Genomic DNA, 27000 nt, shown 5'->3' on the forward strand with positions numbered 1-27000 from the left:
GGGCCTCCCCTAGGTCGACTCGGCCTCAAATAAGTACCTGTTGCGGTGTATAAACATCGTCACTAGGGAGACAAATGCGGCTGAGCGTGGTGCTCGCGACCCACCCCCTCGTGTGCCGTTCCGGCCTTCAAAGCTGCTCGCCAACAACACTTGCCCCAACAGTCTGGTAAGGCTATATGGGGGATCTTAGTGTTGGGCAGCACATTTGATCCCAGACATATCACCTTATTCATCCACAATTGCATTTGAACTCTACACAATCGCACTGATCATTATGGAATTGTAAAATTAGACACGTACCGTCCCAGACCCTTCAATCATTCCACTACTGGATGTTGGCCTCCTAACGCCGCGTGGGACGTGGGGGAGTAGTTGACCATACTTGTGAAATAATTGACTTCGTCACACACTGCTGGTCTCCGTTGCTCTTTATTTAACTTCTTGCTCGCACCCCGCTGGTCCTGACAGCGGACCAGCGTCTCCGCACGCGCTCCCTCGTCAGCTCCTCCACTCCCCCACTCCGCACACCGCTGGCCGACGGTGTGCCGAAGCTCTTCCAGCCACGTGGCTGATGGCGCGGATCCCCTCCGGCCACCCAACGTGGTCCAGCTTCTTCACTCCAACAACTGACCCGGAGCCCTTCCGGGCTCCCACCTATATCCCCTTTACCACGTGATCCTGTCCTCTCCCCTTCCGGACTGTCAGATCCGGCCTTCCCATAGCGCCCTGCTGGCTCCACCCCCGTTCACCTCGCTTCCGATTGGACCCGAGGTGAACGGCGGGCCCTCCCATATGCCCCCATACTGGGCTCCGCCCCCCAATACCCCGGGCCGTATGATTGGGCCAGAGCCCAGCAGCGAACCCCGTTTACGCTCGCATTACACTTGCACCACGATGGTGTGTCAATGCGAGGTTGGTGATGGCGGAACGCACATACACACACATGTGTGGGGTTCACAATGGATTTCACTGCATTGCCCTCTGCTGTTGCCCACCACAGTTCCTATGATCACTGTTACATTGTTTTTATAGCTTTATTTTGGTGATTTCGAAAACGTTTTGGTTTAGCCATGTTTGTTTGTTGTAGTACAGAGTTAGCCTGATAACTTGAATCAGAATTTTCTTATGGTTGTTATTGTTTGACTTGTACCCCACTGGGATTTTTGCACACAGCATTGATATACGGTGTTTTTTCTGGAAGACTTTGCTGTGTTTTCCTGGATTTTTATGTTTGCGTGTCGTCACTTTAAGATGTTTCTTGTTCATGTTTTTGTTTGTTGCGGTTGCACCCGAGTCAAGAGCCGCATGGCTCACAGGGCTATACTTAATAAATTAAACTGAAACCTGAAACTTAGAAGCCGATGTCAACCTTTTTTGTGCATTCAGTTGTCTCCCATTCAAGTACAGTACTATGCAGGCAGGCTCAGAATCCCACTTGTCTTCTGTGTTCTAATCAATAACCGAACATTGTTGACGCTGTGTTTGGAAGGCAAATACATGATTCAGAGTCCACATTCAAATCCCTTGAAAATTTGCACAGCGACGTATTGTCCCACATATAAACACAGATTGCTACACTGGTAAGTACTGCATTCTGCAAATGTTTCTAAAATAACGCCCTGACTTGATTACTTTTATCTGTTCACAAAGGATTCCAGTAGTCAGTCGCCAATGATTGATGTAATCCGTGCTGCATTTCAGCCAAAAGAGTCCAGAAAAGCTGTTCCGGGAATAATTTTGCCGGCGAAACGTCGTACTCGAATTGTAAATGTTGTGGGTTTTACTCTCCAACACACCGGTGTGATGTACTAGTAACGGGTTGGCATTTTTCTTTACGTGACAAACCTTACTCATTGACTGTGTCGGGTGGTGGCGGGTTTAATCACGCATTTATGTTTACGCGATCTCACCCAACAAGAAACCCTCTATTATGGATATTGGTCGCGAAAACCTACGTGTTAAAGCCTATGTGTTAAACTCAACATCCATATGTGACCAAAAACGATCAGTCCATGCGTTCCATGTTTGATCGATCTGGTCATAGGATTATGGGAATATAGGGTACCCATAACGAAGGGTATTTTACGGATAGACGTGATCCCTACTCCAAGCCAACCTATAGCAGCAGCAGCAGCGTTCTTGAAAATATCGCGTGATCAATGTAAGCGTTGACTTGTACGTTCATTAAATTTGACGAGGCCTGCCAGCCCTGTAACCCGATGAGTCTTCTAGACTCCACGTGAGATGTACACCTGCAGCATTTATTTGTTCAGTGTCGAATGGCGATTCTGTTGTTTGTGTCTAAATATTGCACGGTGCGTAGAGGTGTGTGTGAGATATATATCTTGAGGATGTGCAGATGTATGGGTACCACGGTGGCGAGATGTTAACTACCTCGCCTGGTATACAGGAGGTCGTGGGTTTCATCCCGACCCTGACGCCTGCTGCTATATATTTGGAGTTTGCTTGTTCGCGTGCCGTTCTGACCTGCATAGGTGCTTGCTAAAAGCACTTGCCCCAATACTCTGCTAAGGTCGACGGGGGATCTTTGTCCTTGTCGTTTTGCGTGTCGCGAGTTCGATTCCCGTTCACGGCCACAGTGACGATTATCTGAACAGGCCCTGGACCTCCCCTAGGTCGACTCAGCCTCAAATGAGCACCCGGTGTGTAAAACATCACTAGGGAGACAAAGGCGGCCGGGTGTGGTGTTGGCCACCCACCCCCTCGTGTACCGTACTGGTCTTCAGAGGTGCTCGCTAACAGCACTTGCCCCAGCAGTCTGTTACAGGCTACACGGGGGATATTTGCCTTTGTGTAGGGAGTACCTGTGTGTGTGGTCGTTTAAGGCTGTGTTTGTGTATGGTGGCACTTCTGTTGGCTCTCTGGTTACAAGCGGAATGATGGACAAGCATCATTCAATGGTCTGGATGGCGCAAACACACAAACGACTCATGAGCACCGTTGTGGAGAATATAAGTAACAAAACAGATCAGCAGACAATGTCCCCTCCATATGTCTGTCTCTCGACATATAAAACATCTAAAAGTATATTTTTACTGGTAGGAACCTCCTGGTTACACCAGCGGGATTATTGTGTCCGTCCGTCGTGCAGGGAGGGGCTGGGTGGGGAGGGAGGGGCTGGGTGGGGAGGGTGGGGAGGGGCTGGGTGGGGAGGGGCTGGGTGGGGAGGGTGGGGAGGGGGGAATGTGGGGAGGGGCTGGGTGGGGAGGGGGGAGGGTGGGGAGGGAGGGGCTGGGTGGGGAGGGACTGGGTGGGGAGGGTGGGGCTGGGTGGGAGGGGTGGGGCTGGGTGGGGAGGGGCTGGTCACCCCGTGGTGCCCTTATAAAACTCAATGTTTAACCTACTCACGCCGGCTTGTGCCCGCCCTCACTCACAGCCGGGCATATTTGCGGAATACACCACGCCGCCGTTGACCCTGGCCATTGACCGAGCAACCCAACGTTCCTACCAGCTCCCTCCGCAGGAATGTGTTTTAGAAACAAATGCAACGGCCTCACGGTCTTCTGGGGTTGCATATCTTCAGCAAGCATTCAGCCAAAATACAGTAAAGCAAACTCTGGACCGGCTTCGACGTAGTGTGTCTCATCGGCAGTGCCAGACTTGCTAGAATCAATGCTGCTCAATTCCCAGCCAGATTTATTTTGGATAGTCCACTGGCTGATGGCTACAAAATATTTGTGAAGATTATGAAAACTGATTCACATCAATGCACAAGAGAAGTTTGGTGAGTAATAAAAAAGTATCTTTAATTCAATCACCCTCAGTAGGTGTCTATAACGAGCAATGATAACAAAAATACATACGTATGTTGAATTTCTTTCCCACGGTACGTTGCCAATCGTGCGAATCGGAGGTGCATATACATACATACAGTACATACACAAATAATGACCCCATGAAACGTTTTTAGAACTGCTCTCCAGATCACGTCATCTAAAATAAAACAGTACTTGTGTTGTGGAAAGCGTGTGTTTTTCAGACTTTTTATTTGCTCCTTTGAATATTGGTTCTGGAGATTTCGGCTACAAAGTAACACACACGGCATCAGTGGTATTAACAGTGCGGTGTGTGTGGCGATGAAATTAGGGCTCGATGTGTCAACAAAGGCGTGACATCAGTGCCTTGCACTGACGTTTTGGAAAGGCAAATGTTTTCCCATGCAAAAAGGTGCAGGACAGTGGTTTTTGCTTAGGCCCCGGGTTCTTTTGGGGCGCCACGGTGGCTAGGAGATGTTAACTCACTCGCCTGGTATGCAGGAAGTCGTGGGTTCGATCTCGATCCCGACCCTGACCGCCTGCTGCTGTATATTTGGAATGTGCGTCTCTCTCTCTCCGTGGTCGCGTGGATTTTTATCCGGGTCCTCCGGGTTTTCACTCCACATTTGGAATCAACATCACCACGCGTTTAGAGTATTTGGCTGCTATAAACGTACACACGATAAGCCACTTCGTTGAGCTATCATTGTGGCTAAGTCGCGTCTGAAATAGAGCTACATAAATCTTGACTCCAAGCGTTCGTGAGTGCAGGAATTTATATTCTTTGGGTCTTTCGGTAAAGGTACGTAGATGGTTCAAAGAAAATAACAAAAAACTACGAAGTTTCTATCACAACACAAGCAATCATCATCAGGAGGATGATCTACGTGACTTTACCGAAAGACCCAAAGAATAAGAGCTACATAGCTCAGTGGGCCTTACCTGGTAAAAGGAAAAATAGTTGATGTTTTTATTTTATGTTATTAATAGGAACTTGTCCAAGTAAAAGTTTATTTAAAATACCGTAACAAAAATACATCTGTTATTTGCACGCAGAACTTGACACCTCCCACGGAAGGGAAGGTGTGGATCCCTAAATATCAATCATTTAATAAATATGCCACAACGTTAACTTGAAAAAAAACTGCATTCAATTTTGCCAAGTTTGTTTGATTAGGTGTGTTTTCTCTCTGTGTGTGTCCTCGTGTTGTCATATTTTCTGCAGTCAAGAAAGCTCCAAATCCCTCATTGACATGCTAATCTCTCTGCCCCCCTCTCTCTCTATTTAAGGCCTATACACAGAGGCGTTGTTTCTCTGTGTATATGTGTGTGTCTCTCTCTGTGTGTCTCTGTGTTGTCTCTCTCTGCTTGTGTGTCTGTCTGTGTGTCTCTCCGTGTCTGTGTTTTGTCTCTCAAATTTACAATCTTTGCAAGAACGTAATCAACCAGGTAGGGCGTTGACTGTTATGTTAGCCGACTCTCTGTGTTGTATTGCATTATATTTCTAAGTTTACTCAGTTTGTTTTCTCTTTTATTTGTACCTAATGATGATTGCTTGTGTTGCAATCGAAACGTGGTATGTTATTAGGTAATTGATTTTCTTTCTACGTGACTTTACCGAAAGAACCAAGGAGAGAGGGTTGTTGGTTAATGGTGGCGATTGTCGTATTTGTGCAGCGCGATAAGCGGTACACGTTGGTTGTTTATGACTTGCGAAACATTTTAAATAACTCTCAACTTTTTTTTTATTGCACTACTTATCATTCATACTCTCTGGTTCTTTCGGTAACGTCACGTAGGTATAAAATACAAATAAATCACGACGTTTCGATTGCAACACAAGCAATCATCAGGTGGGAAAACCACAGCAAGAACATAATTTCCCAGCGGATGATGATTGCTTGTGTTGCAATCGAAACGTCGTGATATATTTTTTTATTTTAAATTGATTTCATACCTACGTGACTTTACCGAAAGAACCAAGAATATAGGTGTTAAGATGTTCAAACACCAAATAGAAACCTTTTTGCAAGGAATCAAATTCGCATTAACCACACGTACTAGTGGTGAACATGCAAATATGTTCTGACATTATATGCATTGTCCCATATATTCCTTGCAACAGGTTTCTATTTGGTGTTTGAACAGCTTGACGCCTCCTGTTTTATTGTCATAAAGGGTTAAAGCTATTCTTATATTTTCATACATTCGTTACGCTATTCGTTGCAAATGTATCTGTTCAGTCGGTGTGAGCCCGCTGAGGTCGTGATTGGTTTTCTATTTTCAATTCCTTGTTGCTGCGTGCCCCCTGTTCACCGCTCCTGTCCCGTTATAATGTGCACCGATGCCCTCACTTTACAGGGAGCTTAAAAAAATTCTGACCACTTCTGAGAATTTGCAACGATACCACGAGACATGTGCCTCCGGGCTCTTGGAGACCACATGGAGAAAATTCCAGCCATGTGTGGACAATGATGGCGAACAAGTGGAGACTCTTTGACTTTTTGAAGTTATTAACATTACATTTGTTATCATGTCACAGTGTATTATCTGTTATTTTTCCATTAAAAACGATAGTCCCATATAAGTGTTCATTTTTTAAGCACCCTGTATTGAGGGCGCGATGTTGGCACGACGAATAAAGATTGATCGATCGATTGTGGAAAGAATGCGCTTGGTGGTGAGTTTCAGTGGAGCGTTTCCCATGCCTGGGAAGAGTGGCTTAATGACCAGCTCCGGTTTGACAGCAGAGGTCTCACTTTGAATCAGTCGGGCGGCATTATCTTTTCATCGGCTGCGTAACGCTGTGTGGAAGCTACCTGGCTTGTCGCTCCGCACGAAGCATCAGGTCTTCTCGGCCACAGCCATGCCCTCCCTTCACTATGATTGTAAAACGTGGACCCCTCTAATGGAACATCTGTGCCGGTTAGAAACATTCAGGCTGGCATACCTACGATCCATCCAGGCTGGATTGTGTGAGAAGCTCACAAATCCTTGAAAGATTTGGAGACATTCCCATCAGTGAGCTCTTCCGACAGGCAAGGCTACGTTGGCTGAGTCATGTAGCCCGCATGGCCAGCCACCGCATGCCCAAGCAGCTTCTGTTTGGCCGCATCGAGGGGGCTAAACAGGCACGACACGGTCTGGAGAAGAGATGGACTGATGCGGTACGGGAGGACGTGGAGCTGAGTGGACTTGCCAATGGCTGGTACCAGCCGTGTCAAGATCGGCCTCTAATGAGGACGCTCGTGAAGGACGCTGCTGCTGGGCAGTCGGAGGCAGTCGCCGCTCCAACAACAACGGAAGGCAGAGGAGCGACGCTCACAACAACGAGCGGCTAAAATGTAGCAAAGTTGGCACAGTAGGGGACACAGTTAGTGCATTTATCAGTCACCTCATTCAACCCATGCCACCTGGGTCTGTCCCGTGACCTCCTGTCAGGTGGCCTTCGACACTTCACGTGGCCTCAGTGCACCTAGCCTGGCACGGGCGCCGTGGTAACGTTACCGTCACTTCGTGAATGACGGTTGTTGGTATTGCGGGTTGTGTGGAGAGCGGTGGTGCAGCGGTCAGAGCGCACTGCGCTACAAACCGGCCACCCGAGTTCGATTCCCGCTCACGGCCACCAACACCCAGTGACGATTATCCGAACCGGTCCTATGCCTCCCCTAGGGAGACTCAGCCTCCAATAAGTACCTGTGGTGTAGCGGTGTGTAGTAAACCTCGTCACTAGGGGAGACAAAGGTGGCCGGGCGTGGTGCTGGCCGCCCACCCCGTCGTGTGCCGTTCCGGCCTTCATAGGTGCTGCTGCTCGCTAACATTACAGTCCTTGCCGCAGCAGTCTGTTACAGGCTGTTACAGGCTACACGGGCGGATATGTTGTGGTCGTGTTTAAAGGCGTGTGGTGGTGGTGATAAGATGAGGAGGATGTGGCGGGTTCGAATCCTGTCACCGTCTGGCTGCTAACGGCATCTGGCCCGTGCCGTGCCTCACCCTACGACTCGGACATAATGTAACAAATTGTACCCGTGCGAGGTGAGTGGAACAAAGGCGGTGGCGATGTGTTGTTGTTGTGGGGGGAACGAGATGTTTACTAACAGTCGTGGGTGAGGAAGCTCTCCATCCCTGTCCCCTCCCCTCCATCCCTACCCCTCCATCCCTACCCCTCCCCTCCAGCCCTACCCCCTCCCCTCCATCCCTGCCCCCTCCCCTCCATCCCTGCCCCCTCCATCCCTACCCCCTCCCCTCCATCCCTACCCCCTCCCAGAGGTCGCAAACGGGGTTTGATTCCTTACCCGTACCCGGCCGCACCAGGGTCGCAAACGGGTACCCGTACCCGGCCGTACCCGTATGGGATGAAGCCATGTTGCAGGCGCGGGTGGATTGATTCTAGGAATTTGAATTGTGAGAAGAGACAAGACGTTTGGAAATGAGTGACAAACAGTTACTCACCAGTGACTCACGGTCTACCCGTACCCGGCCGCACCAGGGTCGCAAACGGGTACCCGTACCCGGCCGGGTACGGATAGCCGGGTATCGGGTAGGGTACGGGTATCGGGTACCCGGTTGCGACCTCTGCCCCCTCCCCTCCATCCCTACCCACTCCCCTCCATCCATACCCCCTCCCCTCCATCCCTACCCCCTCCCCCACTCTTCCACCCACCACCCCTCCCACCCCTCCCAGGTACAATTACATCGCCATGACCCAATCAGCACGTGGGCGCCCTTCCTTATCTCTCGCGCCGACAAACAGTCGTGACTCACTGCCCCCACAAGACGCCTGGCTATTTAAGGAGCGTTAACAAGCAGCTGATAACGCGATCCCGAGCGGCTGCTCTTGTTACCTCGAGTTGCCCCGTGGTGTTTCGCAGGTGCAGTAGGAAGGGAGGCGTGCGGAGGACAACATGGCCACGACTCGGACAATCCACCTGCAGCTGGACAAGTCCCTGGAGGAGGTCTTCGTCCTGGGCACTGAGCTGGTCATGGACATTTACCAGTGAGTGACACATGGAGCTGTGTGTGTGTGTACCAGTGAGTGACGCATGGAGCTGTGTGTGTGTGTACCAGTGAGTGACACATGGAGCTGTGTGTGTGTACCAGTGAGTGACGCATGGAGCTGTGTGTGTGTACCAGTGAGTGATACATGGAGCTGTGTGTGTGTGTACCAGTGAGTGACACGTGGAGCTGTGTGTGTGTGTACCAGTGAGTGACGCATGGAGCTGTGTGTGTGTATCAGTGAGTGACACATGGAGCTGTGTGTGTGTGTACCAGTGAGTGACACGTGGAGCTGTGTGTGTGTACCAGTGAGTGACGCATGGAGCTGTGTGTGTGTATCAGTGAGTGACACATGGAGCTGTGTGTGTGTACCAGTGAGTGACACATGGAGCTGTGTGTGTGTGTACCAGTGAGTGACACATGGAGCTGTGTGTGTACCAGTGAGTGACACATGGAGCTGTGTGTGTACCAGTGAGTGACGCATGGAGCTGTATGTGTGTATCAGTGAGTGACACATGGAGCTGTGTGTGTACCAGTGAGTGACGCATAGAGCTGTGTGTGTGTGTACCAGTGAGTGACACATGGAGCTGTGTGTATCAGTGAGTGACACATGGAGCTGTGTGTGTACCAGTGAGTGACACGTGGAGCTGTGTGTGTGTACCAGTGAGTGACGCATGGAGCTGTGTGTGTGTACCAGTGAGTGACACATGGAGCTGTGTTTGTGTGTACCAGTGAGTGACACGTGGAGCTGTGTGTGTGTACCAGTGAGTGACGCATGGAGCTGTGTGTGTGTACCAGTGAGTGACGCATGGAGCTGTGTGTGTGTGTACCAGTGAGTGACACATGGAGCTGTGTGTGTACCAGTGAGTGATACATGGAGCTGTGTGTGTGTGTACCAGTGAGTGACACATGGAACTGTGTGTGTGTTACCTGTAAGTGATATATTTGAGCTGTGTGTTGAGCAGTCGTAAAGTGGTCGAACAGAGCCGGTGTACACCGAAAACACTGTGTTGTTGTCGTTCAAGCGCACCTCTGAATAGCGCGGTTGGCTCCGTACGGTGCGAAAGAAGTTCAACATACATAGAACTGTTCCCACTCCGATGCTACGATGATTTCCGCAGAGGGGAAACTGACAGTTAACGGTGGGAGGGCTATTGTGTGACAAAGTGGTATCATGCTGGAACTTTCTACGTTTAAATGTTGACCTCTGATTGTTATCATAAAGACATGAGTGGGCACGCCAAGGGGAGTGTAGCTGATCAGGTATTTTCATAAAGACTGCCTTCCCCTAGTGGCCACCGATCTCGATAAATATGCTGGAGGTCGTGGGTTCAACCCCGACCCTGACGCCTGATGTATATTTGGAGTTTGCATGTCCTCTGTTTCCGTGGTCGTGTGGATTTTTCTCCGTTTCCTATGCGTACGTACATTGCCAGTAGACTGCTCCATACGCAAGCGTACGCATTTGGGTTAACCCCCCCTCCCCCCTCCATGCGAACTTACTCAATGGATGGCCCCCAGCGCAGCGTAGCGCTAACCGCTACACCACCACTCCAAACAAGCAAATGTCCCCCGTATAGCCTGTAACAGACTGTAGGGGCAAGTGCTGTTAGCGAGCACCTACGAAGGCCGGAACGGTACACGAGGGGGTGGGTGGCCAGCATCACGCCCGACCGCCTTTGTCTCCCAAGTGGCGATGTTTACACATCGCACCGGGTACTCATTTGAGGCTGAGTCGACCTAGGGGAGGCCCAGGACCGGCTCATATAATCGTCACTGGTGGTGTTGGCCGTGAGCGGGAATCGAACTCGGGTCGCCGGGTTCATAGCGAAGCGCGCTAACCGCTACACTACCGCTCCCCACTCACTTTTACACACACACGTCCACGCGCACACACACACGTCCACGCGCACACACACACATAACGCAAACGCTGAATGCCAGCGTGGGGCCAACTCGTTGCACCTCGCGGTCTATCGCAACTCTGAACAACATCGTTCCGCGGTTCAGTTTGCAATTGCGAGTTCGCGTTTTTTTAAGTCAAAGCTATTTTAAAAAATATTTTTCATGGAAGTATGGGGTGTTCGTAAGTCGGGCGTTCGTAATTGATCTTTGTCAGTAGTAGCTAGTTTCTGGCTGTCGCCTGATGAAGCTAGTTGTAATTACTGGCGAAACGTCGTACTCCGATTGTAAATGTTGTGGCTTGGCTCTCCAACACACCGGTTAGTGCTGTACTAGTGACGAATTGGCCACGTTCTGTTTACATGACAACGCTTACTAGTTGGCTGTGTCGGGTGGTGGCGGGTTTTAACGACACATTTATATATTTACGCGATCTAACCCAGAAAAAAAGATTATGGATATTGGTCGCGAAAGCCTCCTGCGTGTTAAATGATTGCTATAATAAGCGGCGCTATATAAATCTAGATACGTTAAGATCAGACATTCCGTTCACCAGCTGCCGTACCAACCACGCTACATCACTAAATAATAACAACTAAAATAAACACTTATTTAATACGCAAAAGATATATTTCACGAATCGGACTCAAAGTCCGATCCTAGAGCTCAAGAGACGCGAGTCGCGAGTGTGTGGTCATGGGTAGGTGCCCTGGACATACGTGCGTTGGACTTCTTTCGCACCGTACGTAGACAGCCGCGTTAATCGGATGTGCGTTGGATGCTTCCTTCCTGCTGAGCGCTAATCTGCAGATGTGTTGTTGAGAATTATGGCGGTGAAGTTCACCTTCACAGCGCTCTTGACTTGGGTAGGAGCTCATTGTGGGGACTGGTGACGCAGTGGTTTGTTTCACCGCATAAATTAAACCGCTTACCTGAGTTTGATTCCCAGCGACAGTTAACGTCAGTGGTGAGTGATCATAACTCTACCGATCCTGGTTCCCGCATTTAAAAAAAAAATAACCTGCACTCACAAGTGTGGCGAGATGTGGTCAAACAATCACCATGACTGACAGGGCCTGGGGCAGGCCCTCATTTGGTAGTGGATTAATTTAACGAGTTGTAGCAGAAGTCTCTCTCGCGGGAAAGCAGAGGTTATAGATGTGCACAACACAATAGAAAACGTGGGTGGGTGGGTTTGGATGGGTGGATTTGGGTGGGTTTGGGTGAATGGATGGGTGGGTTTGGGTGGGTGTGGGGACTTTTGGCGCTTGAACATGTAGAGGTGTGTGGAAGGAATGTTCGGTGACCACCCTGAGGGGGTCTTCCGACGGGGGAGAGTGGGAGATTGTATATATGGAGGGGGGTGGGGGCAAGAGGGGGGGGAGGAGGAAGTAATCAGCATTCTAGGGGGGAGATCAGGTGTATCGGGGAAGGTGGATGAGGAAGGAATGCGCCCGATAAATCATACTAACATCCACGTGGCTTTGCGTTTTGGGATGACAACCTCTCTATTCTGGGACCTTCTTATCTCAACTGGTGGCGGTGGGGGGTTCCCCCTCTCCCTTGCCCACTCCCGTCTCCCACCCTCCCGGGGCCTCTCCACATTTCCTCTCATTTAAAAATGTTTCACGAGATTCTTGCTGTACGCAAGAACAAAAGCCCGCTGCAGAAAGTTGGGGGCGACAAAAAACAACAACCGCTCACGAATATTCGCCAGGCCCCATGTGCCCAACGCGTCCCGGTCAACGAGGGGGGCAGGGGGACACTTTACTCTAATTTTAAACTTCGGAGGTAGGAGGGGGGATACCCTGACCTAAAATACCCTTTCATTGCCTTGTGGGACAAGGTGTTCATTGCTCACATGAGCGAGCAGGGTGTAACGCCATTGCCCCCATGGGGGGCGGGGGGGGGTTATGGTCTTTCCAGTTTGCCAAGGATGGTTTTCCTGGGCTACGATGGTGAACGCTTGGAGTAGGGCGTGCTGGTGTTTTGAAAGGATTACTCGCTTTCAAGCCCCCCCACCCCCCACAGGGTAGTTTCAATCGATGGAGAGAGGTTGTTGCCTCATTTGTCAAATGTCATCTTCTGGTAGAAATTTGGGATGCCCGGGCATGACCAAAACCGCGCATAAGTGGTTTTGCATTGTGCCTGGGGTACATGCTGGACAGTCGGGAGGGGTTTGCCGTGAATTTTGCCCTTTCTTTTGTCATGTATGTGCCATGCATGAAATTAAACTGTAAGAGTTTTGGGCGGTATTGATCTTGGGCCGGATTCTCGGGGCTTTCCAGGTTTGGGACAACTTCAGCAGTGTGATGTCTGGGGAGAGAAGGTTTCTTCTGTTACATAGTTTCCGAATTGCTGATCTGGTTCCAGCACTTTCCTTGCCCAGCAAACGGTAAGCCTCCGGAGAGTCTATATGTGGGCCTTGGCTCTTCCAGCCAGTCTATGATAGGGCAGCGGCGGGGGGGCATCTAAGTTTCTGTCGGGGGTTTTGTTTTGGCGTCCCTGATCTAATACAGTAGTCCCTCGGTTAACGGTGACAACGGTTAACGTTTTTTTTTTCATCGATTGACGTTTCGTCTCCCATATGACCCCCGTGGTTTCCACTGATGTTAATATTTTGATTAACGGTAACGTTTACGTTATGCACGCGGTGCGCCAATTTCAGCTAATCGGAGCGCTCGTAAGTGGGCAGAGCGTGCCTCAGCCAATCAGCGACGCCCATTTATGAGCTTTGAGACCTCGACTGGCTTTGTTTACATGACGTTTTCTGTTTTGGCAGTGGAAACGTCTCTCTTGCAGACTTATTTTTCAACTTTTAAGTGAATTCAATGCACAGTTATTTCGATTGCCAGTAGTTTTCATGGAACGGATAAAAAAGTTAGTCAAGGGACTACTGTTCTATTATCCTAAGATAACTATTGTTTGCTTATGTAGCCAGTAAAGGCTTGTACTATGGGATTTGCTGTAAAGATTTTTACAATCACAGCCAAATCAGTGACTGATAACCAAGGAATGTGAACGTGATTGTAACAATGATTTATGGAAGACACGGGTAACATTCGGTGAGGTATCGCATTTAAAGTAGGTCTTACCTTTGTACCTGCACTGGCACCTGCTATCTCCTCGCCGTAGCTGCTGCTGCTGCTGCTTGAGACCATCACCTCTCAACGTAACTACTGAAACTCTCTTCTCGTAGTACGTACACATGTATGTCGAGCTTCTTTCACAACGCACGAAAGCCAAACCGTGCTAATCGGAGGCGTATGACGTCGCTAAATCTACAAACTCCACCGGACTTCATACACAGCACCCTGTAAACAATGCCACATCTCACCCCCAATTCGGATCGATTCCCGGCATCGCACTCGACACCTCTAAGATACTCCGCGGACTCGCCTACCTCGCCCCTCTCCCAGCCCACTTTACTCCCCCTCAAGTGCTCTCTGCTCCAGAAACGAGGGCCTTCTGTCCGAACCCCTAAATAAACTTTCATCGAATGGGAGGGTACTCGTTTACTCTGCTGCTGCCCCCCGCCTCCCCGTGGCAGCCTTCACGTGGCCCACCCTGTTGAGTGAGAATTCACGACGAGTGGCATCAACAAGGCGACCGAACATCGATGATCATCGATCTCCAGGTCTCCAGAGCAACAACATGAGCGCCCGTGATTTGGAATTATTTTATTTTGCCCATCCAAACCGCCGTCACCGTTGCCCGGATTTAAGTCAGGGCTAGAGGCCTTCCTCATTTGCCGACACGAATATCTCTCCCAAAAAAAGTGTTAATTTGACCATCTACCGTAAGATCATTTGTGACCTGTAGAATTTAACCCCTCTGCCTGCCAACATTTTGTTCTTTATAACCCCCCCCCCCCCGCAAAAGCTCTGTGGATGTGCTTGTCGTCCCCACACTTATACAACACCTTGAGCCATGGTCACATTAATACGCTTTGTTAATCCAAGTGGAATTTTGTTGCACTGTTTATCGGGAGTAACCGATTTTGAGTAGGGTCACCGATTGCGTTCTTGGATGCTCAGAGTAAAATGCCAGATGATTTTTACACACTGCACCTCATACACACTTGAGGTTGAGTCGACCTAGGGGAGACCCAGGACCTGTTACAGATAATCATCACTGGTTGTTGGCCGTGGGCGGGAATCGAACTCGGATCCCACGGGCTCGTGGTGCAGTGCGCTAATCACTGTGCCACCGCCCTAACCACCACCACCACCACCACTCCCCAGTTCCCCTCGATGGCCCTGGCAGGGGTTTCCCTGCTGAACATGTTAATCATTTACCGGTGACTATACAAGGCGCCCAAAACACTGAATCGTTTATAGCGCAGTATTTCTCAATCGTCTTATGCCCACGGACCACTCAGCGGATGCAAACATTTCCACGAACCACCGCTGGTGACGAAACGCATTCACTCCTCTCTCTAAATATCACTAATACCAAATTACTCATATTACTGGGAAAAAAAAACTTTTTTCTTTAACGCAGCTTAAAGTGTATTTTTTAAGGGTGGCATTTAGATCTCAGGGTTTGGGGTAATTCAATTAATGTACGAAAGAAAAGGTATAATACATCGCCATTATTGTCCGGATCTATCTGTGCATTTGCATCAACAACCACCACAGACCACCTGGAGGACCGCCATGGACCACCGGTGGGACCGGAGACCACACTCTGAGAACCACCAAAGCTCTCCCATAATAAATCTCCCCCACCACCACCCCGCAACCATTATAACAAATACACCAATGTGGGTAAACATTGTACATCCTCTTGCACGCCCACGGATGCCGCCTTGTGATTATTGCCAACACACTGGACTAGTGAGCTCAGGTCACGGCAGTTGAAATCTCCCCCCGCTCCACCTACCAAACCCCCCACGTATGTCCACTCAACAGCCATAAATGGGTGGGGTAAGGGGCCGTCAATAAATGCCGTCACGCACCTAGGGGGGGGGGGGAATCAGACATTTGTGACGATATGTGACAAGGGGGGGGGGGGGTTGAGAAATGTGACGTCACATCAAAATGCACAACTTTGAATAAATCCAGAATTGTTATAACAACACTAATTGTTATAACAACACTCCTACATCAGAGTGCAGCGCCACATTAAATACGCACTACAATGACAATAGTTTAAAGCGATTTGAAGCATGTTTTATTTTTGGGGGGGGGGGGGGGCAGAGCTTTGTGACGTCATATTTGAGGGGGGGGGGTCTGACTTTTTGTGACGCCATGTGACGAGGGGGGGGGGTCAAAAATCGTCCAAAATCGCGTGACGTCATTTACGGACGGCCCCTAAAGTGTGGGTACTCCCGTGCGTTTCCAAGATGGCTGCCCATCGTGGAAGAGAAGCCCACGTGCCCTCGAGTGAGGGGGGGGTCAGCAGCGGTCAGAATCAGAAACTTTATTACCCTGGAGGAATCCGATGAGCTACAACCCATTTTTTTCACAGATATCCAGGAGAAAGCAAATGCGGTGCGAGTAAAGCAAATGCAGGGCAGCATCAACTTTGCACGAACGCAATTCGTGTGTACCCAGGGCTCGGCAACCGTTAAAAAAAGAAGAGACATTTTAGTTTTGTCTTTGACCAATATAGTTTGAGAGCCGTTCGCACTCTGAGCTCCATGTTACACACAAACACAGCAGCAGGTATAAAGCAGATGACAACCACATTGTGACTTAACCAAAATAGGTGATGGAATTAACTGCGTCTATTTAGTTTTTGTCCCTCTTAGTGACACTTTAACAATACAGTTTGACTGCTGTACATTTTGCCATCGCCAAGATATTACAAAGTGACCCATTCCCTGCCATATTTAATCAATTATCTTTACGTTTAATTACGTTTAAGGCCTACTTTTTATTTTACGGCTGGCCGCAAGGGGGGAGCCAAAGACTCCGGAGCCGCAGGTTGCTGACCCCCCTGGTATAACCCATGGCGCTTGGCCATCTGCAATGATTCCAAACGTTCGCACATCCCCAGTGATTTGTACACGCTGTTGATTAGCAACTCACAGAGAACATTCTGGTTCAGAGGTGCCCGCCATCGGCCGCGCCGCAGATTTGTTTGAGTTGTCGGTGGGCACTTCTGAACCGGAATTTTCTTTGTCGCCAGCATCGGTCAGAATTGGAATCTTTATCATACTGGAGGAATCCGATGAGCAATAAAGCTCTTTTTTCACAGATGTTCAGTATAAAGTAAATGCTTGTGTGAGGAAATAAAAATGCAGGGCAGCACCAACTTTGCATAAATGCATTTCGTATAACCCATGGCGTTTGGCCATCTGGTCTTATTCCAATCATTCGCATATCCCCAGCGATTTGTACACGCTGTAGATGTAGCGACTCACAGAGAACATTCTGGTTCAGAAGTGCCCACCAACAACCGGTGTGGTTACAACCGAACAATCTGTGGCTCGTTTCATCATCTTGTCTCTCTCGTGCGCGTGTGCAACAGTGAGGAAGGGGACGGCGACGAAGTGCCCTTGGCTAAAGGATTCAGAACGCAGTGGTCGCCACATGAGAGACACAACCCAATAACTGTGCAAGTTTACCCGTGCCTATGGTTCGGTGCCCAGGGCTCCCTCTCCAGATGCGATTGCTTTGCCCCACAGCTACGCAGAGTGGTGCTGTTTCCCGAGGCCCATTCATTGCTATGTTCTATGTTTGTGTACTGTATGTAGCCTTCCGTGCTAATCGGAGGTGCGGGGGAAGGACGAACCACGGCACATGCAGCATTGATTAATATAGACTGGGACTTGGGGTGGGGGTGCACTTTGGTGTCTGATTCACGCTGCTGTCACAGAAGCGTTGCCAAAAAAAGAGGTCACGTTGCAATGGGGAGATGGGGGGCAATCAGTTTGCAAGCAGAACAAATTAACCGATCGAATGCGAGTCCTAGCCTTAAACCATAACCAACTAGGCAGTCAACACAACCTACACATGCATGCATACACATATATACAAAGACAAATATGCCCTCTGTAGCCTTTACCAAATTGTTGGAGGCAAGTGCTGTTAGTAAGCACCTCATGAAGACCATCATGGCACACTAGAGTTAACTATTAGTTTTTATTTTATTTTACCAGATCAGGCCCACTGAGCTGCATAGCTCTTTTTCAGAAGCGACCTGACCACAAATTATAGATAACAAAGTGTCAATCACGTGGAAATGTATCATAGTCAAATACTCTAAACGCATGTTTCTAAATGCAGCTCAGAGTTATGTTGACTTAGCAGTGGTTGGTGGCTGTCACACAAAGCTACTTTGCATGTGTCTGAGCTGATGATAAATTATAATTGAGATAAATTGGCCACCCAAACGGCTGAATTAAATGTGCTAAGATATCTTAAATAGAGTGTATATACTGCCAAAAATGAGTTTCACAACTCCCGTGGAGATGGCAGTGGTGGCAGATCAGCTCACATGTTGGCGCAAGAGGGACTGTGGCAATGCAGTGCCACAATGGGATGGTGAGGCCATCATCCAGCAGTGGATAGTTAATGTCTAACGATCAACTTGGCATGTTGTTGCAACTGACACAGTAGGGGCTATTTTGAGTGTAAACGACAACCCGTGTGTAGGTCATTTAATTTCTGAAAATTCTGACAGACTACGTGTATTCAAAACAGTACAGGGGATGTTTGTTTTGTTTTTGTGACAACTTTTTCTTTTACGGGTGCCACGGTGGCGAGATGTTAACTTCCTCGCCTAGTATACGGGAGGTCGTGGGTTAAATCCCGACCCTGACGTCTGCTGCATATTTAGAGTTTGTGGTGTCTCTCTCCCCGTGGTCGTGTGATTTTTTTCAGGGCCCTCCGGTATCTGGCTGCTATAAATATCCACGTGACGATAAGCCACTTCGTTGAGCTATCATTTATGGCCAGGTCGCTTCTGGAAAAAGATATATATATAGTTCAGTGTGGGGCCTTACCTAGTAAAATAAACAAAATTGCTTAGTTCAGTATAATATTTTGGCAATGCAGCAGATTTTGTTTAGGATTTACCGTTCAAACTAATGGGATGCTGTACATTCAAATTGCCCTATCCCCCCCCCCCCCCCTTGCCCATTCCTAGTGTGGCACCGCCGGGGGCAAAGAGCTTCTCTGTGAGCGCCAGTGTGGACGTCACGTGCTGGGTGAGCACGCCGTTCAAGTCGGCTGCCACCGACATGCGCGGCCGCGTGGCCGTGGGGACCCAGGTGCACGCTCAGGTGCTCACGCCCAGCCAGGAGGTTGGTGACAAGAAGGTGAGAGTGTTACGCCGCGTGTGCATATGTGCGCGTGCGCGTTTGTATGCATGCACATTATGGGGGCACGGCTGGTGCATTTGCCAGTCATCTCAGTCGGTCAACCCATGGCACCTGGGTCTGTCCAGCGAGCCTTCGACACTTCACGTGGCCTCAAAGTGCACCTGGCCTGGCACTGGCGCTGTGATGACATCACCATCACTTAGTGGTGAATGGCGGTTGTTGTGTGTGGGTGTGTGTTCTCAATTCGCAGTAGTTAATGCACCATGCTACGAACCCGGCGACCTGAGTTCGATTCTCGCTCACGGCCAACACCAGTGACGATTCATGATCTGAACCGGTCCTGGACCTCTCCTAGGCCGACTCAGCCTCAAATGATTACCTGATGCAGTGTATACAAACATTGCCACTGGGGAGACAAAGGCGGCCAAGCGTGGTGTTGCCACCCACCCCGTCTTGCTAACCTTCATAGGTGCTCGTCAATAACACTTGCCCCAATAGTCTGTTAAAGCCTATATGGGGATTCTTTGTCTGAATTCGTCCACCACCACCCTTTATAACCATTACTACCACCACCTCCACCAGAACTGATTCATCTGCCACTACAGTGAGGGCACTTAATCGCTACCACGAGCAACAACACCACCATCGTATCTGCCGCTGAATCCATTTACTCTCCACCGTGACCGACATTGATATCACTGCCACACCACTCTTATCCGTCGAAGTGCACATGACCATTACCACCAACACTCCTACCACAGGCCACTGCCGCAATCATCACGATTGCATTCATGGGATATGCCCAGGCAAAATGAGTATTCAGAAGAGGGATGGATGCTATTTATTCAACATATCAGAAATACAATGGAAAAATTAGATGTGATGGCAATAGAACAGGTGTTAAGATGTTCAAACACCAATAGATACCTATTTCAAAGAATCAAGTCTGCATTAACCACACATACTTGCAAACAAACATGCTCTGATAATATATACATTGTCTTTAAAACTGAGTGGCCTACACCAGAGATGAGGGTTTTGTATCACGTTAATTCAGGTCTCCACTACCCCTCCCCATCACCGCGCGTGGTACTCATCATCTTTGTGGTTTGATTGCAGATGTCTGTGACCTTTTACGGAGTAAAGGCTGACGTTGCCCTGGCCAAAGCTCGAGTTTACTTGACGGCCATTGGTGAGATGCGGTCGCTGAGTGTCTTCACTCCTGCGTTGTGTCCTTGTGCGAGTGACGACGAGCGTGATACTTTTTTTGTATTATCAAAATTCAGGACCTACGGAACACGAAAATATGATACGATAACAATAACACCCAACACCAACCATGACATGAGCCACAATGTATTTGTGTAATTCCAAACCCTAAGCCCAAAACATCATTCTTGACACGCAAGTCAACTAACATGAGCTCCTCATCTTAATAACTAATAAAGTAGAGTCATACAGTGGTGTTTCTTCCCATTCAATCCCAGATTCACTCTGATAGTCACCTAGAGCTTTTTGGCGATATCGGGTAATGACAGATTTGTGACATCACTTCCTGTGATGTCACACCGTGATGAAATGGCAACGGAGGAGGTGGGGCATTGAGCGTGTAGTATCTAGAGCAGCGTTATCTGATTACCTAAACAATCGATTATTCTAGCAATTTCTCTGCCAATTGGATAAGACAAAAATAGTTGATGTTAAAATAATCATTCTCACTTCTGTTTTCCACACGTTGACACTGAACAGAAGGTAATGGGTGGGGCGTGGCCATGGCTTGTGGGGGGGTTTCCTCCCTTAAGGATGTGGGGACAGTCACCATTTTAAATGGGCCTGAGTAATCAAGTACCAAAAAAGTAATCGTTGGTTACAATTTTTCGTCAATTAATTGACTTAATTGGCTGCTCATTCCAGCTCAAACAATTTCATATAATGAACTGCCTCATATACGCTACTTTATTTGCGATTATTCCTGTTATCTCTGCTTTGGAGCCAATTTGCACATCATCTGGTTGTCCAAGGATCCCCTATTCCTGTATTTTAATTAACTTGTGGTTAAGAGGAAAAATGTGAACAACAGCTGTGTAACGCAAACATATTTCTTTTGAAATATTTGTTTTATTGACGAGGAGATGCACACAAAGGTTTTTAAGCATTGAATCTTTTCAAGCTCACCTCTCCTCTGTTGCCTGTTCTCTTCGTCATCCCTCCCCTCGCCCCTCCACTTCTTCCCATCCCTACCCCCACCCGTCCGTGATCCCGACGTACCCCTCTTTTGTGGTCACTCATTCCTCAATTCTTGCACGCCCCTGCCATCTCAATCATGATATTCTCTCTCTGAGTTGTTGTAAGCTCTGTCAAGCGCCTTGAGTGAAGGTGCTCTCTATAAATATAAAATTAGATTAGGTGTGATTGACATCCTGGTGAAACCCCTCAGCCATAAACTGCAATGTTCACAAAGCACTCCGGTGTCTGTCCACAGGAGTTAATTGGGCGTCTGATCGTGGTTGAAGGTGGTTTAAACGAATCGTAAACTTCAGAGATTGTACTCAATTTATTAATGCACCTACGTCACTAGTTGTGGAATATAAAGTAAATAAACCATGGTCTGTTTCAACGCGTAAAATACCAACACAATATGCTCTGTCAGTCTGAGAGCCTTTTATATTTTAAACTAAAACTAAACTTTTAAAGTTATTTTACCAGGAAAGGCACATTGCACTCTATCGCTTTTTTTCAGAAATGACCTGGCCACATATGGTAGCTCAACGAAGTGGCTTACCATCACGTGTAAATGTAAAGCAGCCAAAATACTCTAGACGTGTGACATTGATTCGAAATGTGGAGGGAAAAACCGGAGGACCCGGAGAAAATTCCACGGAACCACAGGGAGAACACGCACACTCAAAATATACAGCAGGCGTCAGGGTCGAAGTCGAACCCACGACCTCCTGTATACCAGGCGAGCTGGTTAAGCCAGTAAGAACTAAACAGGTTTCAACTTTTAGTGCCACTTAAAGTGAATAATTGTTCCTGCAACGTTACAGTGCTTAGTAAGTAGTGGTTTTGTAATTCAGATGCACCGTTTGACCATCATAGTATAATTAGCATAATAATAATGTAGTTTACAAAAAATTTGTAAACTACAAACAAAACATATCATTACTTTAAGGACATTTGACTGAAGTGTATTGTTTACATCAAAAAGGTGTTGTGAAGGCGTAACAATTCAATATAGTTTGGGACGGACATGGACAGAATTATTCACTTATATTTAATAGAGAGGAAAAGAGGAACAGAGGAAGTTCATTGACCTGGATTCGAAAGTGAGATATTTAAGCTCTGGCCGTGCAATGGTGACGATACTGTTGTTGTTGTTTGATTACAGGCCTCTCCCTGGATGTGGACTCTGATCGAGATGGCATCGTAGAGCAAAACCACCCTAACAAGGTAAAGCGCCTGGCAAGGAGTGTGTGCGTGTAGCGTAACCTCCGAGTCATCGTTGTTGATCGTGAGCCCCCTGTATTTTTCTTCTCCCCACGTACCTCCACCCTCTGTCACACCTCCTCCCTCTTGTCTGCACATCTCCTGCATCGCCGCTCCCTCTGCCCGGCTGCTGCAGAGCACCCCCATCTATTGTCCCCTGTCGCCTTCCCCAGATGGGGAGAATGACGACGATCAAAAATGCCTCTGCCGCCAGGACTCCGCACACCCTCTGTCCTGAATAAACTTAAAGAGATCACCCCCCTCTCACCCCCCTTTCCCCTCCTATCACCCCCCCTCGTCCCTATCTTTCCCCCCACTATGCTAGTTATTTTTACCCCCTTACCCTCTTCCCCTCCCCGTATAAACATTCATGTTCCTCCCCCTCCCCCTGCTAGCGTTCCCCACCTGCGTGGGGTAGTGTGCCCAGTTTTTTGCTAGGCCCCTGTCGCGCCGAAAACTCGGGGCTGCTGTTCGCAGAATTTCTGTTCCACTCCCCCCCCCTCCCCGACTGCGTTTTGGTGATCGGCGCTTTGTATGGGGCTCGCGTTGATTTGTTTTTTTTGTTGCATTGGGTGCAATTGTGAACGATAGCCAAATCAGACATTAGTACATCTATAATGCAGGTATTTTCCAGTTAGATCGTGTAAAGATATGAATGTGTCGTTAAACCTGCCACCACCACTAACCCCAAAAACCTGTATTATGGATGATTTTGGTCGTGAAAGCCTACATGTTAAACATTAGTACATCTAATCGCCATAATCATTGGTTCGCTACAGCTCAAAGATTCAGTTCCTACAAGGCGTGTGGTGACGTTAGGAAATTTCCCATGTGTCTGTGCTCGGCATTTGAAGGCCTGAAGACCGGAATTGGTGACTTTGTCGACAATGTGTTCATCAGGGAAGCAGTTCCATATCCGGACAGCAGAGTGAAGAAGAAGGGAGCGTCTGTCCAGGGAGCATGCTCTTGCAACTTGGGGGGGGGGGCAAGGGAGTGGCTTGGCAGGGTTGTTAACAATAAAAAAAATAGAGGTCACCCTCGGTTTCTCTGCAAGGGCTCACTCCTGCCTACTCCCTTCTCGTTTCATCTGACTCTGTCCACTCTCTCTCACATGCTCCTACCCCAGTAGTCGTGGCTTTCTGTCAAAGCCCATCTAGGTGGATGGCCGCTCGTTATCCTCTGCTGGCCCCAGTAATCGGTGGCGAGATGTTAACTCCCTTGCCTGGTCTACAGGAGGTCGTGGGTTCGATCCCGACCCTGACGCCTGCTGTATATTTGGAGTTTGTGTGTCTCTCTCTCTCCCAGTGGTCGTCTGGATTTTTCTCCGGGTACTCTGCTTCCTCCCTTCACATTTATAATCGATTTGTGTTTAGAGTATTTCGCTGCTATAAATTTCCACACGATAAGCCACTGCGTTGAGCTATCATTCGTGGCCAGGTCGCATCTGAAAAAGAAGTAAATACCTCGGTAAGTTTTACCTGGTAAAATATAAAAAAATTACTTATTGGTATATTTTTTACTTTACACTCCTATCGTGTTTTCGTATTGTTTGTTTGTTAGCTCATCGGATTCCTCCAGTATAAATACATATTTTTTGTACAGTTTTATAGTTCATAGGTCATTTACGAGTAATTTAAATTGGTAAGTTTGAACCGTGACGCCGGCACGCGTGGCCCATTCCGTTTCGAATCACGTCACGGAATCTCCACCACTGTGAAGCAGACGGCCCATTGTGTCTCCGGTTGATACACCCCACGGCGTCATCCAGGGCGGCCGCTGGGCTCGAACCGCGCGTGTCTGAAACAAGCAGAAAACGTGCGAGCGCTCGGCCCGCGTCGTCATCCCCAGAGCGTGGCCGCGGTCTTCGCTCACCGGAGAGGGGGCGGTTGTAGAAGCTTCGACGGGTGTCGCTGTGTGCCCGTGGCGCTGGGCGGTGGTGCAGTAGCGGTTTTGCGCTGTGCCTCGCGACGAACCCGGTGACCCGGATTTTATTCTTGCTCACGGCCATCAATGCCGGTGACGATTATCTGAACCTATCTTGGTCCTCCCCTAGATCGACTAAGCCTCAAATGGGTACCTTGTGTGGCGTGTAGTAAACATTGCCACTGGGGGCAACAAAGGCAGCCGGGGTGTGGTGCTGGCCACCCACCCCCTTGTGTGGCGTTACAGCCTAAATAGGTGCTACTCGTGAAAAGCACTTGCCCCAAAAATCTGTTAAAGGCTATATGGGGGGTCTCTATCTCCGTGGTGCTGAATGGTAGTGTAATGGTGAGAGTGCTGTGCTTTGAACCCGGCGATCCGCGTTTATATTCCCACTGACGGCCACCAACACCAGTGACGATTATCTGAACCGGTCCTGGACCTCCCCAAGGTCGACTCGGCCTCAAACAAGTGTAATGCGGGCGTAAGCGACCTTCCGGATGTGACGTCACGGGGGGTGGAGTTATGTGACGTGGGTGGAAGGTTCAGGTCCTTAAGCGGGTAAACCGGAAGGGGAAGTCAGTCGGGGTGTGAGCGGAAAAGAGTGAGGCCACGCGGGCGGGTGAGAAGAGGGGGGGCACCGACGGCTATCGGGAGCCAACCCCGAAGACAAGAGGAAGCTGCGGAGGGGTGTGCAGCTGCAGAGGAGACAGCCAGAAGGGCTGCGTGTTAGAGGCAGCGGTGTGGCTGCCAGGAGGAGCTGCGGAGAGAGAGAGAGACAGCACGAGGCTGTCAGAGCTGCGGAGGGAGAGAGGGAGACAGCACGAGGCTGTCAGAGCTGTGGAGAGAGAGGAGTTGCAGCGAGTACAGCCAAGGGGGGCTGTGTGAGAGAAACAGCAGCGGGGCTGCTGTTGTGGATCGGGCCGACATTGGAGTCAGCACCGTGGAGAAACTACAGAGTAAAGACAGCCGTGTGGGTGTACAGCACGAACCGAATAAAGGACACTGAGCCAGACATCGTGGTCCAGTCGTTTATTACACTGGTGTCGGAAGTGCAACGGCATGTCGAAACAAGTGAGGAAGAAAGTTAATCCGGCGCCTGCATCGGCTTCTTCGTCCGACGACGACGAACTCCCTCCAACTTCGGATCCTGTTGGGGTGGTGGAGGAGAGCCCGGCTGAGGCGACCACGGGAACGGGAGTGGAGGATGTTGGCGCGGTGGCGGGTCCGTCGACATCATCAGACGCGGATCAACGATGGCAAGCGATGGCGGTACAACTGGAGGCACTTAAGGACGTCCTGGCGCATCTATGCCATCTCGTCGCGCCAGGGACGATGGATGATGCAATTGGTGCTCCGCGGGCCGCCACGTTGCCTGTCCTGCCGCCGCCATTGCCCACGCGGCAAGAGGCCGCCATTTTGCGCGCTCCGTGGCGCCAAACCGCCATCTTGGCCACGCCGCGGGCCGACGCCATTTTGAATTTGCCATCACAACCACCACCATTGGAAGACGGCGGGAAGAGGAGTCGGAGTCGCCACCTTACAACGGTTAAAGAATTTTCCGTCGGTGGGGACTGGAGCGCGTTCGCCTGCCGCTTCTTGGCGGCGGTACGCACAGCAAGATGGACCGATGCGGAGGCTTTGGAGGTGTTGCCGACTCTCCTGGACGACGAATCTGTCCGATTCTTCCGTTCCATAACGACCGATAAGAAGGCAACTTTATGTGGTGTTTTTCAAGAAATGGCCGATGCTTATGAGCCACCAGATGATGCGCATCGGCGATTCGCTCAACGACAACGAGCACCAGAGGAGTCGCCCGTGGCGTTCAGGGGTGCGGTGCTGGAGCTGGCCATGGCAGCTTATCCTGAGACGCCACAGGACCTGCTCGAGCCTCTCATATTAGGGAAAATGTTGGAGCTGTCTCGGGATCTAGGGATCCCCATGCCTGTGTGTGGGCATGAGAAGCTAACTTCCCGGACGGCTGCTAAGTGTCTCGATGCGCAATTCAACCTCCGTCGCTGGAAACAAGTGACGGCGTGGACGGGGGGGCCCGTCAAAGAAGGGGATGCGCTGGGGTGGAACCCTGCGCAGGCTGTCTATGTTCCGGATGACCGGGGCCCTCAACAACTGACGGCCGCCTCCGCTCCATGGACGGGACGCGGCGGGCCGAGACCGCGCGCGGCGCTACCAGAACGGGGCCGTCAGGAGGCGAGGCCTGCGCTTCGGCGCAACGAGGCCGAATGTTTCCGCTGCGGGCGTAGGGGCCACTACGCCAGAGACTGCTGGGCCCGCTTCCCGGCTCCGCCGCAGCAGGAGGCCTCGGCACCGGTCAAGTCGGCTAAAGATCCTCCGAAACAGGCATGTCGGCACGCACCAGACACTCGGCAAGGCTTTACACCTCACCCATCACCGTCGTTGCGCCATCCTAACGTTGTGGTTAAAGCATGCCCTTCGACGGGGCCTTGTCGCTCGGTCACGCAGTGGCGCAAGTTGGCACAGAGAGTCGTCGCGGCCGCTACGGGCTCGTCCACTGTACCGGGGTCTATACAAGGGGTGGACGTACGCATTTTGGTCGACTCCGGCGCGTCTGCGACTATTATTTCGGATGTCATTTTCCATCTGTTGGGCATCCCGCCGGGGGCTGTGCGT

The 27000-nt window shown here is 49.7% G+C and overlaps 1 protein-coding gene across 1 annotated transcript in view; it reads left to right on the forward strand.

Annotated features, from left to right (window-relative positions):
* Positions 1-8587: 8587 nt before the first annotated feature.
* Positions 8588-27000, forward strand: part of LOC144946219 (protein-arginine deiminase type-2-like) — a 39967-nt gene continuing 21554 nt past the window's right edge. The window contains exons 1-4 of the mRNA XM_078875074.1: positions 8588-8772; positions 18771-18942; positions 20065-20137; positions 22334-22395. Coding sequence (XP_078731200.1) covers positions 8681-8772; positions 18771-18942; positions 20065-20137; positions 22334-22395 — 399 coding nt within the window. The 5' untranslated portion in view covers positions 8588-8680. The remainder of the gene's footprint in view (positions 8773-18770; positions 18943-20064; positions 20138-22333; positions 22396-27000) is intronic.

The sequence above is a fragment of the Lampetra fluviatilis genome, chromosome 40 (assembly GCF_964198595.1).
Source record: "Lampetra fluviatilis chromosome 40, kcLamFluv1.1, whole genome shotgun sequence".
Lineage (NCBI taxonomy): Eukaryota > Metazoa > Chordata > Hyperoartia > Petromyzontiformes > Petromyzontidae > Lampetra > Lampetra fluviatilis.